At 32.0% G+C, this 17,550-nt stretch overlaps 1 protein-coding gene across 4 annotated transcripts in view; it reads left to right on the top strand.

Annotated features, from left to right (window-relative positions):
- The first annotated feature begins 59 nt into the window (after positions 1 to 59).
- The window catches only part of LOC129801200 (formin-binding protein 1), a 55,266-nt gene continuing 37,775 nt past the window's right edge, over positions 60 to 17,550 (top strand). For 3 of the 4 annotated variants that reach the window (XM_055846007.1, XM_055846006.1, XM_055846005.1), the window contains exons 1-3: positions 63 to 258; positions 11,385 to 11,500; positions 15,560 to 15,610. In XM_055846007.1, the coding sequence (XP_055701982.1) occupies positions 235 to 258; positions 11,385 to 11,500; positions 15,560 to 15,610 (191 nt within the window). In that variant the 5' untranslated portion in view covers positions 63 to 234. Of the gene's footprint in view, positions 259 to 11,384; positions 11,501 to 15,559; positions 15,611 to 17,550 lie in introns of all 4 variants that reach the window. The other variant, XM_055846004.1, reaches the window with a different exon arrangement.

The raw sequence follows: 17,550 nt of genomic DNA, 5'->3' as shown, positions 1-17,550 counted from the left end.
CTCGCTCACTCCCACCTGCAAATCCCCCTGCAGAAGTGGTTACATTTTTCCACCAAACTAGCAGCCATATTTGCGTTTTAGTCGTCGAAATGAGTGCAAGTTGGAGTGAGTGAATTTTGTGAATTTTGTTTATGGGACAGAAAGTGGCAAAATTTCCTGTGTTTCCGCTGGCTAAAGTGGCATCAAATGTGCTGAAAATTATCTGTGTGGAGTGAAGAACAGTCTGATAATACAATGAGTTGGGGTACTGAGCTGTGGGTAAGTGAAAAATGGAAAAGAAAATTGTGAGACGTCTTGGGGAGTCGCCCAAGATTGTCCATTTTTTTCTGCGTGACACTTTTCATGGGGAATTTCCGTGGTTTTGGGGCGCTCTCCCAACCACAGTCAGTGACTAAGTGGTGTGTTTGGTGTGCATGGATGATTTGGTGTTGAGTGGAAGAGTCAGAATGGCTCTGGAAGAGAGGGATTTGCTGAGGAATTCCGCAGTGTTCGAAGAGAAAAAAAAAACCTGTCTTTCTTACCTGCTCAAGAAGACGTTGGAGAGGCAGGAGCTGCGAGAAAACCAGAATTTCTCGTCGACTGTGTGTGAGGCCACAAATACAGTGGCAGTGCAGTGCCCAGAAAGAAGGGGGAAGTCTCTGACTGAGGCATTTGCCAGCGACGTCAGGTGCTTCAGACACTCACAATAAGACGGCAAATTCCTCTTTAAAACAATTACCACTCATCTCCAACCTCTTATCATCCATTTCCGGTCTCCCTCGAGGCCCCGGAACTCCCTCAACCCGATGACTCATTCACCTCTTCCTCATCCTACATGCTGACTCAATGTGACCTCTCTCTCTCTTCTTTTTATGTTTTTGGCTGTCAGACTCAATCAGGTCCATATAGCCAAAATGTGACCGACTTCTCGGCAATTTGCAACACCCCCGACTCGCGACCAACTTCATCCCAAACAACCCTTCGGAATTCAATCTCACGCGACATCATCCCCATCCTCCAAAAGAAAAACTCCAATTAACATAATTACCTTGCTGGTGCATTCTGTCATTCATCAAAATAATGGCAGGTGTCTGGGTGGGATATAGTTGTGGGTTTGTGGAATTCTGGAGGAAGGTCGGAGCCTCCAACGCGGACAGGAAAACTCAAGTGTTCATGGTCAGAAAGAACCTTCTTTCTGCATTCTCAAAGTGCAATGTTTTCTTCACTGCGCCCCAATCAGTGGAGTTGTTGAAGCATTAACCATTAACTGAAGTTCTTATATTGCAACTCTTGAAAAGGGGAATCCACTCGTTGTTTGCATCAGAATCTTTGCTTTCTGAATGATTAGTATGTGCACTGTCTGGTGCAGATCACTGTATTATGTAGTGTTAGACTTGCAAATATTTATTTAAAAATTAATACGAAAGAGCTGACTACAAAAAAAAACTGGCCTGTGGTTTTACGCATTACAATAAAAAAAACTACGGAATTTTAAAATATTTGCATTGTTTGGGAAACAGCTTTAAATATGATTTTTTGTTTACATTATGCTTAGAAACAAAAACAAAACATAATTTTCCAATGATTCCTCTTTCGAATACAGATAAAGTAAAACATTTTTTCAATAAGGGAATGTTTCTGTCGAATTTAATAATAATAAACTTTAGAAGTGGTCAAGTGATACACAATCCTTAAAATAACAGTTTGCTATTGGTCGAAAAGTTTAGTTCAATTACTTCATCGTGTCACTAAACTGAGCTGTGATTGGTTGCAAACCAGACGACATGAACATAGCTGAGGTTAATGACGTACACACTTCCTTTTGTAAACATGTTTCCTAATCTGTTTACTTGAGTGGGAAACAACTAGTACTAAGGTTTAATTTATTCTCGCTGAATAGTTAAACGCATATTAATAGAACAAAGTAAGTTTATTATATGTACATTATAATGTCATGCTCAAGTTTAGGGAAGAATTTTGACATTACCCTCAACAGTTTTTATTATGTAAACATGTTTTCGAAACTGCCTATAAGAGTGAGCAAGATGACTAGAACCAGATTTCATTCTCTCTCACTGAATACGAGTTTGAAAAGTAATAGTTTAGGCGTTACACGAGATTTAGACCTAATGTCTTGCTTTAGACAGACTTACGACTTAAGTCGAGAGACGACTTAAAGGTGAACTCGTCTCTCGGCTTAACCCTTTATCGACGAGACACTTTATACGGACTAAAAATCAACAATAAAAATTAAACTGAGAAACATAATCAATGATAAGTCTTATATCTAACCTTGGAAAGTCCAACGTCTGATTTGGTGTATTTTGTGCTTCTATGAACGATAGGGACAAAAATAGCCTAAAAATTTAACTAATTTTTCTGACAATACCAATGAATAATATTTTTCGCATTAATGAAAAATATTACGTATGAATATTGTAGTTTTTATTGCCAAAAGGGATTTGCTTAAAAAAATTAGAAGTATAAAAAATAAGTAAAATCAATTATGAATTTGAGAATTTAAAAATTCGCCATTTTTAAGCTTAAATATTTAATACATAGCAAATAGCTAGAAACTTGCAAAAATATTCTAGATTCCTTCAACCTTCTACTTTACAATTATGTACAGACATAAGAAAAAATAACTTTAGGTAGTCAGGAAAAATTATTTTCTTTATAAGGCACCTGTATTCCAATCGTCCTTAAGGGCTTAAAGTGTAAGCCTGTCCATCACATAAGGCTTAGGTGCTATAATTTTTAAGAAGTCAAGTTTTTTCGAAAAAATTTAACTTAGGATTGGACTTTTAAGGGCAAACGATCTATTAGATTTTGAAGAACCAAAAAAGTTAGTTCTAATTTAGGATTTTGAAACCTACGGGAACTGGGCTAAACCTCTAGTTCGCAGACCGATTTAGGATTTAAAAAGCAATCACAATGTGTAACTCATAATAACTTTTGTTTTGATGTTTGATGTTTTTGAGATTGTCTATAAGACTGAACGAGATGACTAACTTTAAGATTCAGGCGATTCAGGCTACATATTTAGGCCTATTCTGCACTCCCCATTCCTCCACTCTATCTTATTCCCCAAGGCGGTTCTGCTACTCTACATATCGGCTTCTCTGTGCTAATTGGAAACACACAATTCCATTACTATATCACGGCAGACTAGCTTTGTTTGGACCAGTTGCAGTGAATGTGTATTTGTATATCGATAGACTTTTTCATGCCGAAACTCTGTTTTTGTAATAGACTTTCGTTTTTAGACTGTCATTCTTTGTTAATGCATTGGCATTACTTTTTATTCATTCATTGGACTAATTCGAGCATCAGAAGATCAGTGGATAGAGTAGCTTCTCCATAACTATGAAATCTCGGGTTCAAAGCTGAGCAGCAGCAGGAAAATATTTCTTATGCCTTAAAGTCGTCCAGTGAATGAATGAATAGTAATACCAATAATGGTGCACATTAGCAAAAAAGTGAATCGACTAAAAAAAGACAAAAAACAAACGAGCAGTAAAAGAAATCAAAATGGGCAGTAAAGAATTAAAAATGAGCAGTAAAATATCTATTTATGGTCAGTAAAAAACTTTACAAAAATGAGCCTAATTTACATATTTAACATTTAAAATTATTGCATATAGAATGAAAAGCCTTTTAATTTCCCTTTGCCAAAATTTGGACGATAATATCATTGTTTCAATTTTTTTTGTTACTGCTCAATTTTAACTTTTTACTGCTCATTTGTACAATGCCTCTAAAAAATAGAGGCTGGTACGAGAACGAGTTTCGACGTGAAAGTGGTACTTCAGTCGATACAAATATTCACAGTCACTGATCCAAACACACACCGAGATGGACTGTTGTGATATATAGTAGCGGCTCGGGGTGTATACAGAGCTGTGATATAGAGCGGCTATCCATATCGGGGGATAAAAGATAAAAGAGAAAAGGAGTGGGGAAGCATAAGCAGCCCAATTCGTGGCCTAGATACATCGGTAATCAGAAATGGAGAACTGACCCCTGGCAAAATCTTATCTTAAATTAATTCAAAATTAATAGGAGATGAAATTCTGCGGTTGCTGAGTCTCGAACTTGAGACCATACAGCAGAGGTATGCAAGAACCGTTTGAAACCGAACAAACGTCAAATGAAACTTGTTCGTTCGTCAATGATCAAAACGCTACCAGAACAAACTTATTTTGATGTTTATTCGGTTTCAACGGTTCTTGCACACCTCTGCCGTACAGAGAAGACTAGATCTTAATTTCAATCCCACAGATATATCTCAAATATGTTTACAAAATAAAAGTTATTCTTCTTTGACCATACAGCAAAATTAGTTTCGTTTTGTAAACATTTGTTTACCAATTGATCGCGATCGAAATAAATCTTAGAGAAGAATAACCGTTACAATTAGGGTTGAATTTCGATCATTCAGGGGTTTCAATAAAAGCATAAACCTTGTGACGTAAGTAGCATAGGTTCGATTCTCATGCTTATGCCACTTCGGCGAAAAGAATCGGTCCATTTCAATGATAATTACAATTACCGTAGATGCGGGTGACTTTTCACTCTTGTTCTGTTGTTCGTAAGCTTTTCTTTTATTCTGGTGCTTACGAATGGGCTTAACAAGCTTCACCTATCGGACATAGTAGATCCGATCGATGAAGACCAACCTTAAAAAATAGACTTAAAAGAAAGCTTACGAAGAGCAGAGGGCAAAATAATATGTATGCCAAGTTGATTTTATTTGATATGTGTCCATCATTGGACATAATCATGCTGTCAATATATCGTAAAACTATTCAAAACAGAACAAAACTTTTAAGAAGAATCCTTACTAAATGTTTACTATTTTGGGCTATTACTATTACTAATGTATGCATTAAAGGACGTTGCCAAAGTTTTGAATTCATACATTTTTTTGTAGTTTTTCTTTACGATATTAAACAAAACCACTGATGTTATATTCCTAAAATTTTTAAGAAAGGTTTTCGTCTTCTCTTAATTTCGGTCCGACTTCTTCTTAGTGCGATTGTAATAACAACTGTTCAAAAAATTACACACAATAAAGAAACATTTCCATCGTTTTGTTACAGAGGTTGAAATAAACGTTAAGACGGCGATGTAGTCATGAGTTTAGTTTATTCATTTTGATATTAGTAATACGATTTTTTGTGCACGCATTCCAAGTTACAAAACTCTCATGTTGGGTGAACATATTCTCATATCATAAAATTATGTAGGCTTATTTCTGTCTTTTAGAATTTTTTCAAACTTGTACGAGTAAGCATCAGGACAATTACTTCTAGTTTCGGTTTTATTTTCTGCTAAACGCTCAATCAAAATTATTTTAATTTAATCTCAGTGGAAAATAAAATTCACAACACCACCGGCGTAACGGCGTTATCACACTTGCACATTAAAATTTTAATGTGATTCACATTAATTGTCGCTTGTGAGCCTCCAAATATGTTATTTGTGTCTTTCAGTCACTTAATATTTGGGGTTTTTCTATTTATTGATAAAGAAGAGGACTTGGCCTGCAAAAATAAGTTTAAATTTACCTAAAGCATAAATATTTTTCACATTAAAAAATTAAAGAGAAAATCGCATTAATTTTTCACATTAATGTTATAAATCAATTTATACCAAATTTTGCGGGCCAAGTCTACCTTTTTATCAACAAATAGATCAAATTTTGAATATAAAATGATTCAAACACACAAATTACACATTTGAACTCTCACCAGCGACAATTAATGTGAATCATATTAAAATTTTAATGTGAAAGTGTGATAACACATAGTAAAGATATGTAAGAAGCATAAGCATAGGTTTGACATTTAAAGAAAATCCATCTCGCTGTCTCACTCACACTCATACAAATTTGAAAAACATGTTTTCAAGCAAAAACAAATGTTCATTGACCATTACCTTCTAGTGAATTTACAATATCAATTTATTTTTAATTTATTTTGCTTGCTTTTGAAATAAAACACTTAAAATAATATTTTATTTGAAGAATAAACTGTTTTGTATCTGAAACATCTTGCTGGAATGAATGTAATCAAAATAGAAAAGTAATTGATTGTGAAAGCATCGTAATTCTGTCGGGTAATAAAACCTTTTATCAACTCTTAAATTGATCAATATTCTCCAGCCTGTTATTGTTATATTTGTCATCTCTATTATAGTATCATGGTGCTTTGTTCATAAGGATTCTTGTTGTAAAATGACGTCGTGTTTATAAACATTTGTGCAAAAAAGCCTAAGGCAGTTTATTCTCATGTCTTCATCTCTTGTATTATCATTGAGATGTTGTTAGTCAAACAAATACAAGTGCGTTATCTCTGATTTCTCATACAAAGTGTATTACTTCTATTTCTACTAGTTTTTGCGTGATAATTTTTTGGGGAAATTTTGACATTGGAATTCTTGTCAGTTTTTGCGTAATGCCTTGTAGCCGCGTCTTTTTTGATAAGATTTCATCAAGTGAATTCACCTGAAAGTGACCAAATGATGACACAGAAAATGTTGACGGTGCTGTCGAACGAATATTTATCGCATGTTTACAGAGAAATAACACGTATAGTCACAGATTTCATATCACATTTTGTATTATTTGACTCAATACGATGACTATTTATTGAGGAATGCACCTATGCTCTTCTTTTAATATTATTAATATGCCTTTTTCACATTTTTCCCTTTTTTTGGTAATGATTTGTTTTCTCTGCAAAATGCATTATTTGTTTGATTGGGAGGGAATTTTCCTGGAGCATTTGCTCTAGTGTTTGCTTTGCGATAAGGAAATTTCTCTTTGTTATCAATCAAGGGAAAAATTGCACCTTTTGCTTTAAAATAAACACTAATAGAAGATATGGCTAAAAATGGGTTGTTTGCGTCACAAATGGACGAATGAGAAAGAGAGAGGAAAGCCTACATTAAATTAAGCCTTGTGTGTCATTTTCTCTGTCTCAAAAAGCAAAAGTTAAACATTTCTATGGGAATTTTTCTCAAACTTCCGAACAAAGATTTTTTCAAGAGTTATTCACATCCAAAATAGATTTTTTTTCATTTCATCCTGAATAGTATACTTTATTAATCACTTGAGAATGAATAAGAAAATCTTTTCTGTACACAAAACTCTCGAATTAATGGGTATAAGAGTATCAGGAGTGAATTGATTAAAATTCTTGCGTGAAGAGATTTTAACTTGGGTGAAGAATTTTGGCACTGATTCAATATAATTTTAGATGGTCATTTCTAACCAAAAAAATAAATAAAAAAAATAAAAATAAAACACTTGAATTTATGATATTTTCGTGATTCTTTTCTTCCTCCACGATACACTTGTGTGTGGTTATTTTCTTTGCGTGCGTGATACTCTTCTTTGTGCTAATTTCTGCAACTATTTTTAAGAACATATACTTGAAAAAATGTTGGTTTTTTCATATCAAAATAAACGTGATAATTCTGCGACTGAGTGGTTGAGAATTATATTTTTACATATTGCTATAGATATTATAAGAAGGTTTAGAACAGAATTTGATGATTGAAGTGCAAAACTTATACATAGATCAATTTTAAAATTTCAAGCACTCATACTGTACCTTGTGCTCACCACACAGCTCCCGCCGTCTTACGTCAACCGATCGCATCTGGAAAATATAGAAAATCCGAATGACGGAATATAAGGTGAAAGGAACGTCTATTGACACTTTAAGAACTCGTGTCAGCACCTATTGACACCCTACCCTGTACCATTTGGGATATGAAATTTGAACATCTCTGTTTATAGGAAAAGGTTACAGAAAAAATGTTATATTACTTATATTTTACTAGATACATTAAATAATTTTCAAGATTTTGACAAAAGTGTCAATAGATGTTCCTTGTCTAACAGACGTTCCTCCGACCCTACCTCAATAATATTAACATAGTAATTTAAATTTTTTGGAAAGAGTTTTATGAATGACTGATATTTTCCAACATTTTTTATTTATAAATATACTGCATTAGGGAGATTTTTTACAAAAATATTTTAATGTACCGGGCTCCTATTGTCATTTTGCACAAAGTTCAATACACAATTTATTCAGTTTACAGTGTATGAGAAATATGTCCCTTTAACACGTTTCAATCATTTGCACTGGGCGGGACTCGAACTCACAACTGTGACAGTCGAATCGGTTCGGGGTTACACCACCCAAAAGCCGAAGGCTCTTACCAATTGCGCCACGGACCCCTAGGATGAGTTTATAGTCAGCGAAATGTAAAGATTGAGCAATACTCATTTAAGAACTTTAAAAGAAGTGAAAATATTCTGCAAATTTTGTCAAAAGGGGAATCAAAAAGTTTTAGTTTTCCTGCAACCACCGCAAATGCTAGCTTCTGCTGCATACTTTGAATTAGCAAAATTTCATGAAATCAAAATTCACATCCAATATTTCTCAAAAGTTTTGGATGTGTCTATCCTACTCTATCACACTCTTCTTCTTCTGTTGAAAATCACAACAAATTCAATTTAGTTCAATCGAATTTCAATCAAGCGAATAATATGTACAGTACAGACATAAAAAATATTTGAGAGAGAAATGAATGTGAATTTTGATTTTATGAAATTTCCCTGACCAAAAATCTATTCCGAAAGCATACTTATATAAATCAGACTTTTTGAGCAGATTTAGGTTTTTTATTTTTTGGTCTTTTCGGGATTTTGGCTGCCACCGTTTTTTATGCCTTCACCACACCTTTCAGTTCGGTATAATTTCATGAAGTAAAAAATCACGTACCTTTCTATGTCAAAATATTTGCATAAGTCTATCCCATTAAATATTTGCATAAGAAAAGGACGTGTATTTTGACTTTATGAAATTTTCCTGAACTAAAAGGTGTGCCGGAGCAATTATGGAGGAAAATTTATTATATTTCTAAACTAATTTATTATGACTCCGACACACCATTTAGATCAGGAAAATTCCATGAAGTCGAAATTAGAATCCCTTTCTTTCTCAATATGCTTTGTCTATGTCTCTCATTCTATCGCACTTTTCTTCTTCTTTTAAAGATCATTTCAAATTCAATTTAGCTTAATCGAATTTGGAATGCGAAAAAATGAAATCGACATATGCAAAGCGTGTGAGAAAGAAAGGGGTGTGAATTTTAATTTTATGAAATTTTTCTGATCTAAAAGATGTGCCGGAGGCATTATAACAAAATTTTTATTGACAATGTGGCTTTTGCCACTCGAATATTTCAATTAGGGTAAAGGCTCATAATTTTGTCCAGTCTGCTTATAAGCATCAATGTTCCAAGTTTGAAGTGCGATATTTTCAATACTAATTGACTTTTTTTGTTAAATTCTTTTCAGAAGGGTTGTTTGGAAACTTGGCAAGGGTTTATAGTCTTTGTTTTTACTAAAATTAGTTTCAATATGTTTAAAAATGAATTGATATATAGAGGTGAATTTGACTCTTATTTTGGACAACTTGGTTATTAATTTGGGACAACTTGGCTGTAAATTTGGACAGCCAATCCGCCTCAACAGGATGCCCATTGTTCTCCATTTCAAGAACCAATCTTACCAAGTTCTCTTCTTGTTCATGTGAGGGAAACGTAGAATGTCACAAAAAGCCCAGAAACTTTCCATATCATTCATTAAAGTGAGTTGACTTCGGTATTCCAAGTACGTGCGGATTCGCTCATTCCTTGGCCTTTCCGGGAGCATTTCAAGGCATTTCTCGCTACACCTCTTTCGTAGAGATGATACTCCTTTGTTTCTCCTGGCATTTGTCCAACCCAGTCATCACAAAAACTAAAACTTCACGAAATTTCGTGAGAAAAACACCTGTCCAAAATAAGGAGTATCACTTCACTGGTGAATGTCTTAGAAAATTTCCCATTTTTCACATGAAAAATCTAATTCACAAGGCAAATCTCACTTCAGGTCAAATGTACAAATCACCATTAACGTGAATCAATACAATATTTAATGAACATTCAATAATATCACTAAAAAAAAAGCGAAGAAACATTGTTAGTACTTCACCACAGCTAAATAAGACTGAAGTAAACACGAAGTTCTGTCATATTTCTCGTAAGCAATTGCTCACACTGAATTTTCAACAAAGCAATTTCAACTCAAATCATATTCAAAATTTAACGTATTTAGTGTTAAAATCTTCCAAAAAGAACAAATATTTAGATAGAATTCATTATTCATCAAATATTGGAATAAAAATTCATAATTTTAATGAATTTATTTTTAGTGTCCAATTTTATCCTCAAAGTGTCCAAAATAAGGAATTGGACAAAATTATGAGCCTTTACCCTAAATCAAATTTTATTTATATCTTTTGAAAATTACATTTCAAATATGACAATATTTTTTTATTTACTTGAGCTTTCTGCTCTGCATGATGACAATGTTTGCACTTCAATCATTCCACCCTGTATTTCTTTAGACGTATAAGAGACGCCTTTATAATTTTTTTTTGTAAAGTGTGTGCAGAAAAAGAGTGAAGTGAGACGATAGATAGATGGTAGAAAGAAATAATAAAAAAAAAAAGATACAAATTCGCTGTTTTCGATGAAAGTAGGTGGATGGCCCAAATGTTTATTGCTGCGTGTTCCAGTACCATTAACAAAATAAATAACAAATACTGTATTTTTCCCCTATTTGCCATATACTTATGGCAAAATGCATAGAATTGATGAAGTTCAATCAGCACAAAATAAAAGAAAAGAGGTGTTTTTCCCTCCTTTTCTAAATAATTAAGAGTCAGCGTATTTTCTTGTATTGTTCTTAACTGTTGCTGAACGGCTGAGAATTGCATTTCTGCACAAAATGATTTCTTCCGTTCTGCACTGGGAGAGAAATAATATAGACAGGGGAAGGAGGAGAAGGAGAGAGTGTAAGAGGAGAGGAAAATGTGTATAAGAATGAATTGAAATTGTGAGGCGAGAATGGATATTAATCGCACTATTTGACTGCAAGATAAAGACATAATATGTTTGGGTTGAGGAGAAAGAGGAGGAGGAGGAGAAAGAGGGCAAGTGAATGATTTAATTTTGTATCCTGGAATATATTGGAAAATGAATATATACATTGGAACGTGCTACAAAATGCTACATAAGATTTTTCCCTATAAATTCAATGACTCATCCACGAGTCAATACGCATGGGCGATAAACATTGTCGGCATGCGAAAATATCCAAATGACATGGAAACTGATTTCTTTTTAATCTCTCCTCATTCACTGATTATAAAATTAAAGCAAGAAAGCACGATATAACTGTAAGAATGGAATTTTTCCTCATCAACAAACAAATTTTCAAAAAAAAAAAAAATGAGAAATGGATATTTATTAAAAAGATTTACTATTATTTCTTGCAGGATCAGTATGACAACTTAGCCTTGCATACGCAAAAAGGAATCGATTTCCTGGACAAATACGGCAACTTCGTACGAGACAGATGTGCCATTGAATTGGAATATGCATCAAAATTGAGGTAATGTTTACCTTTTTTTTATTTAGAACAAAATTTTATTACACTGAAAGTGGTAGAAACAATTTTATTTTCACAGCACTTGATGTATGATTCTAAACGTTTTTGTAGCGGTTGTTATTCAGTAATTTATGTTTAATTTAAAGTCTTCTTTTTAATGGTAATGAAACAGTCAAAAGAATAATGAGCAACTTTCATTGGGATTTTGTAAGAAACAAAAGAGAAAACTCTAGAAAATTTTATTATTTATTTTCAGTAATTGATTAATTACTCGGAATTTATGCTAAATGTTGGTATTCATTTATTTTAATTACTTTTTTTTATTTCATTAATTCTAAATATTTTATTAAGTTTCAAGATATTATCAAAACATTATTTTCAAAGGTATTAAAAGGGGTGGGAGATGATGAAGCTCCTGTTATGGACGCTACACACTACAAGAAGTTTTTGTCAATATTTGAGAAATTGAAGAAAAATGTTTACGCTTTTGTAGGAACATCTGTCATAATTTCTTCAATGATGTCAAAAATGGACATAAATTTCCCTTGTGTGTAGAGGCCTTTAGTGCTCATTTAACCGACTTGTAGAATATTCCTTCAAAGCCACATTCGTAAAAATCACGAGAGTAACGAAAAAACTGACTACCGTTTTTTTTCACTTTTATGACTGTTTTATTATAATCAAAAATTTAGCTATGATCATAACCGATTATTTCGTACAACATACCATTTCCCTTTTACCCAAGACACTTTTCCCTTTTGTAAAAATAGAGGCGAAATTAGTATTATTTAAACGGTATAATCTATTTAATTATATTATTTATATTATTACAATAAATAACACTAAATTAATTTAATTTATTTCAAATAAGTCATAAGTTGGTCATAATTTGGTAAATGACCGGAAGGTGAAAATAATATTAAGCTGTTTTTTAAATGTTAGTAGATCTTAAAGATTATGTTAATAATTTACATAGGAAAAATATATTTCATAATATTGTTCGTAAATATTTGTGAATTCCTACTGAGGACTTTCAAAATGATTGTAAATCGTATAACGCACTAAAAGGTTTGTAAAAGTTCGAAATATTTCACAGACATTGTTCGGAACATTATCACTTGACGAGTATTATTTCTTTTTTAACAAACATTAGTTCGTAAATGTTCGTTAACACAAAAAAGTTATTATAAAATTTTGTCATTAGTTCGTAAAGTTTTGCCAAATAAACAATGTACAAAACAAATTTTGTAAAAGAACAAAAAATGCTCATCAAGTGTAGATCTCCCGAACAAAGTATCTGAAAAAAAGTACAAACTTTTACGAACGTTTTGGTGAGTTATAAGATTTAACAGCATTTCGTAAGTTCTACGTAGGAATTCACAAACATGTACGAACAATTTTACAAAATATTTTTTTCTGTGTAGAAAAATAGGAGTAAAACGTATTCGAATCAATGTAAAATTAACTCTTTCGTTATTAAATCCGATTATTCTTTTAAAGTCATTTTTTTAACTTCTATTTCGTTATAATATTCTAGAAGAACTGTGTTCAGAATAAATCTTTCTCTTTTTGTTCTAAAATTTACATGAATCATGAGTTGCTTGTAGAATTGTATGTAGTCAAATTGGTCTTTTTTATAACAACTCAAATCGAAAAATTAAACAATTTATTATTTCGTTTAACTTCTTTTATTAATTTTCTAAATTTTTATTCTTTAATTTATTGGCTTTTTTAGATTGCTTATTTTTTAATTTTTATTATTATTAATTTTTAAAATTTTTATTAATATTATTATTTTTTAATTTTTATTAATAATATTATTATTTTTTTATATCGACGTCCTCAATTGAGAGACATTGGTATATGGTTCACGCGCTTTTTATAAGAAATTCTAAGCATAATTATGTTTGATATTCATTCGATATGACGATTTATTCGGCTGACGAATATTGTACCTCGACTGAAGTATATTCTTAAATGAGAACATTTAATTTTATAGCGTATACTTCAGTCTAGATGAAATGTTACATAAAAAAAGAGTAATTGTTACATCGTTATTAATCGAGTTAACTCAGCCGTAGAGTTGTTTCTACTCTTTGGTTTTTTTTCTAACTGAGTATTTGAATCTCTAATGCTCTCCCCACACTAAAGAAATTTATGTCAATCTTTGCTAGCTTTTCCAGCAAAAGCTTAAGGAACTAGCTTCAATATGAACTTGGACATAAAATTCCTTAGTGTGTAGAAGCCATAAGACGCGGGATGGAAATTTATATGCATATTTGTAAGAGCTAGAAATTATATATCGTCGCTTTCATCAACTACTGTCGTAGAGGCACGTTAACAGCATTCAAAGAGAAGTTTTGCATTCAAAATATTTTTTTTTATAAGTTGGGTAATAAATATTCTATTTGAATTTAAAAAAAAATCGAGAAATAATAATCTCACTACTTATAAAAAAAGCCTACAGATTTTATTTTATTATAATATATTCAAGATTAAGACCTCTTAATTTTTAATTTTATCTTGATTCCTTAGACAAAATATTTATGAAGATATTTGTTGAAATTAAATTTCTCGTGAAAATACTTCATTTTTCTACGACAGTAATTCATGCAAAAGATGAGTAATAAAAGCTTTCAATGTTGATCTCTAGATAAAGCATTTAAGGAGATCCAAAAAAAAAATGCAGTATATTTGGTGCTAATCATAAGCGTACCATGGCGGGGGCGAAAGGGGCGATCGCCCCGGGCGCCGTAAAAATTAGGGGCGCCATAAGGCAACCAAAAACTTAGAGACACTAAAAAATTAAAGTATTATAAAGTGAAGGTGCTTTAAAAATAAGCACTTATAAAATTAGAGCTCTTCTAGACGCTAAACAATTAGTAAGAAAAAATAGTGGCGTAAGAATTTAGGAATATTTAAAAATTAGAACATTTAAATTAGATCGCCAAAAAATAGGGGCGCATATTTAGAAGATGAAATCTTAAAGCGTTAAAATATAAGGGCGCTCTAATAGGGACATATTAAAAGTATTGTGCCCACAAAATAGGGGCCGAAAAATTATAGAGTGGAAAAGCTAATGATAAACCTAGATCAGTTTATAAAGGTGTAATTCTGTCATTGAAAATTCGGTTTGTGAGCAAACTTGAGGGGGTTCTTATTTCCAAAATAACGCTAATTTGCTTTCATAATATACTAGACATATTATTTGTAGAAGGTCAATTAAGGGAAATGTACCAGCAATCGTCAGTGTACCTCGGATGAGGTGTATGATCTCGAGAGACCTTAGATATTTTTTTTTCAAGGAGAGTATTTCTGCACAAGTAACATATCCTTGGATTTAAAAGAAGTCTTATTAAAAGAGAAAAAAAAGTCTAAAAAAAAAAGTTTAAAAGAAAGTCTTATTAATCGCAGGAACAATTAGGAGATAGGGGATAGTTTGTTCTGAAAATATTTTCCTTATGTCATTCTCTACAAATCTTCCTTAGATACCAACATACTAAAATTTACAAATTTGAAATGAAACAAATTTAATAAAATATTTCTACCGATTTCTTAAAGATTTTCATCTTAATAATAATCGGAAACTCGTCGTGATAGACCATGATTTTTTGCTAATGGCGGGATGGGGGGGTTATAAAATACCCCTTGTTGATATCTCAAACTGTTTAGCCTTAACACCTGTAACATACAGATGAGTTCTACTGTAATCAAAGTTTACGTAGAGTAAGCCTATTTTTTTCTTTCAGACGTTCTAATCTTTGTTTACTGCTACTGTATATGCAATATGCACGACTTTTTTTCTCCATCTGATCTAACTAAAAGAAAAGCACCACGTTCTAAAAATCGTGCGACTTGTAATGAGATACATTTTGAAATATTAAACAATGGCACTGGGCGATTAAGAGTGGATGTAAAAGATGGTGTATATGAATGAATATTTGAAGAGTGAAATGTGTATATTTGTCTGAATGCGGAATACAAGAAGTTGTGGTTGTAACTGGAGAAAAAAGAAATTCACCATGTAAGATGATAAATTAACAAAATTGTTTTCATTTTCAGGCGACTTGTGAAGAATTATCAACCAAAAAAGAAAGAAGAGGAAGACTATGAGTAAGTAACAATTTTTTTTTCACTACTGTCTAGAAATTTTTATCAATTTTTTTTCTGTACTTTCTGGAGTCTTGACAGAGAGAAAGAGAAAAGGAGAAAGAAGATAGAGGGAAAAATGTACATTATGAAATCATGAGGCCACTTCATTTTTGAGATTACTTGATGTTTGTGCTTTTATTTTAGCTAATTTGTTCAAACTGATATTGTGTGGGAATTTTTGAGTGAAAATGCTAAAAGACTTTTGCTATAGGGGAAATGCTTCTAATTTTGTCCAGTTTCTTATTTTGGACACTTTGAGGATAACATTGGACACTAAAAATAAATTGATTAAAATGATGGATTTTTATTCCAATATTTAATGAATAATGAATTCTATCTAAATATTTGTTCTTTTTGGAATATTTTAACACTAAATACGTTAAAATTTGAATATGATTTGAGTTGAAATTGCTTTGTTGAAAATTCAGTGTGAGCAATTGCTTACGAGAAATATGACAGAACTTCGTGTTTACTTCAGTCTTATTTAGCTGTGGTGAAGTACTAACAATGTTTCTTCGCTTTTTTTTTAGTGATATTATTGAATGTTCATTAAATATTGTATTGATTCACGTTAATGGTGATTTGTACATTTGACCTGAAGTGAGATTTGCCTTGTGAATTAGATTTTTCATGTGAAAAATGGGAAATTTTCTAAGACATTCACCAGTGAAGTGATACTCCTTATTTTGGACAGGTGTTTTTCTCACGAAATTTCGTGAAGTTTTAGCTTTTGTGATGACTAAGTTGGACAAATGCCTGGAGAAATGAAGGAGCATCATCTCTACGAAAGAGATGCAGTGAGAAATGCCTTGAAAGGCTCCCGGAAAGGGCAGGGAATGAGCGAATCTGCACGTACTTGGAGTATCGAAGTCAACTCACTTTAATGAACGATATGGAAAGTTTCTGGGCTTCTTGTGACATTCCACGTTTCCCTTACATGAGCAGGAAGAGGACTTGGTAAGATTGGTTCATAAAATGAAGAACAATGGGCATCCTGTTGAGGCGGATTATCTGTCCAAATTTACAGACAAGTTGTAAAAATTAATAACCAAGTTGTCCAAAATAAGAGTCAAATTCACCTCTACATATCAATTCATTTTTAAACGTATTAAAACTAATTTTAGTAAAAATAAGATGATAAATAGCTTGCCAAGTTTCTAAACAATCCTTCTGAAAAGAGAGTAACAAGAAAAGTCAATTAGTATTGAAAATATGGCACTTCAAACTTAGGATATCGATGCTTATATGCAGACTGTCCAAAATTATAAGCACTTCCCCTATACTTATTCATTTTTGAGATGAAAATGATTAATTCACATTTAAATGACAGGAAAATGCAAATTTTTCCATGTTTAAAGTGCTCGAAAAAAACTGTTGGGGAAGTGGAAGTTAAAGGTGTTTTATGAATTTATCTTATTTTATTATTTTAGTTATGTAAAAAGTTACGCTTTTGTTTCTATTAATGCATAAGTAAAATCATATTCGTGAATTACAGCGGTAAAAAATTTGGCCAATTTACAAGATTCAGAATTTTTTGAAAAGATAAAAATTTGAGTGATCAATAAGGAAAGAGTTCAGAAAGTTTTCGTAAATATACAGAATATACATAAATATTTTATATAAAGTAGTCCCTTACCGATCTTTCGTGTTGAGAAGTTCAAGGTTGCAAAGTTTCTTTAAAAGATGATTTATCATTAGATTATTCACATAGAATTGCATGAATCTTCCGCAGTGACTCAACTGTATTGTTCTTTATTTTTTTTTATCTAAAAATGATGCAATAATATAATATTTACGACATATATTTTTCTTCGAAATGTCTTGCAAATTTTCAAATTTGTTTCTGTGATTTTTAATTATTGTATGAATATTAAGCAATACGAATAGTTAAATATTCTATG

The sequence above is a fragment of the Phlebotomus papatasi genome, chromosome 2, assembly GCF_024763615.1.
Source record: "Phlebotomus papatasi isolate M1 chromosome 2, Ppap_2.1, whole genome shotgun sequence".
Taxonomy (NCBI): Eukaryota; Metazoa; Arthropoda; class Insecta; order Diptera; family Psychodidae; genus Phlebotomus; species Phlebotomus papatasi.
Note: the sequence above shows the minus strand (reverse complement) of the source record. Positions and strands in the feature narration are given on the sequence as shown.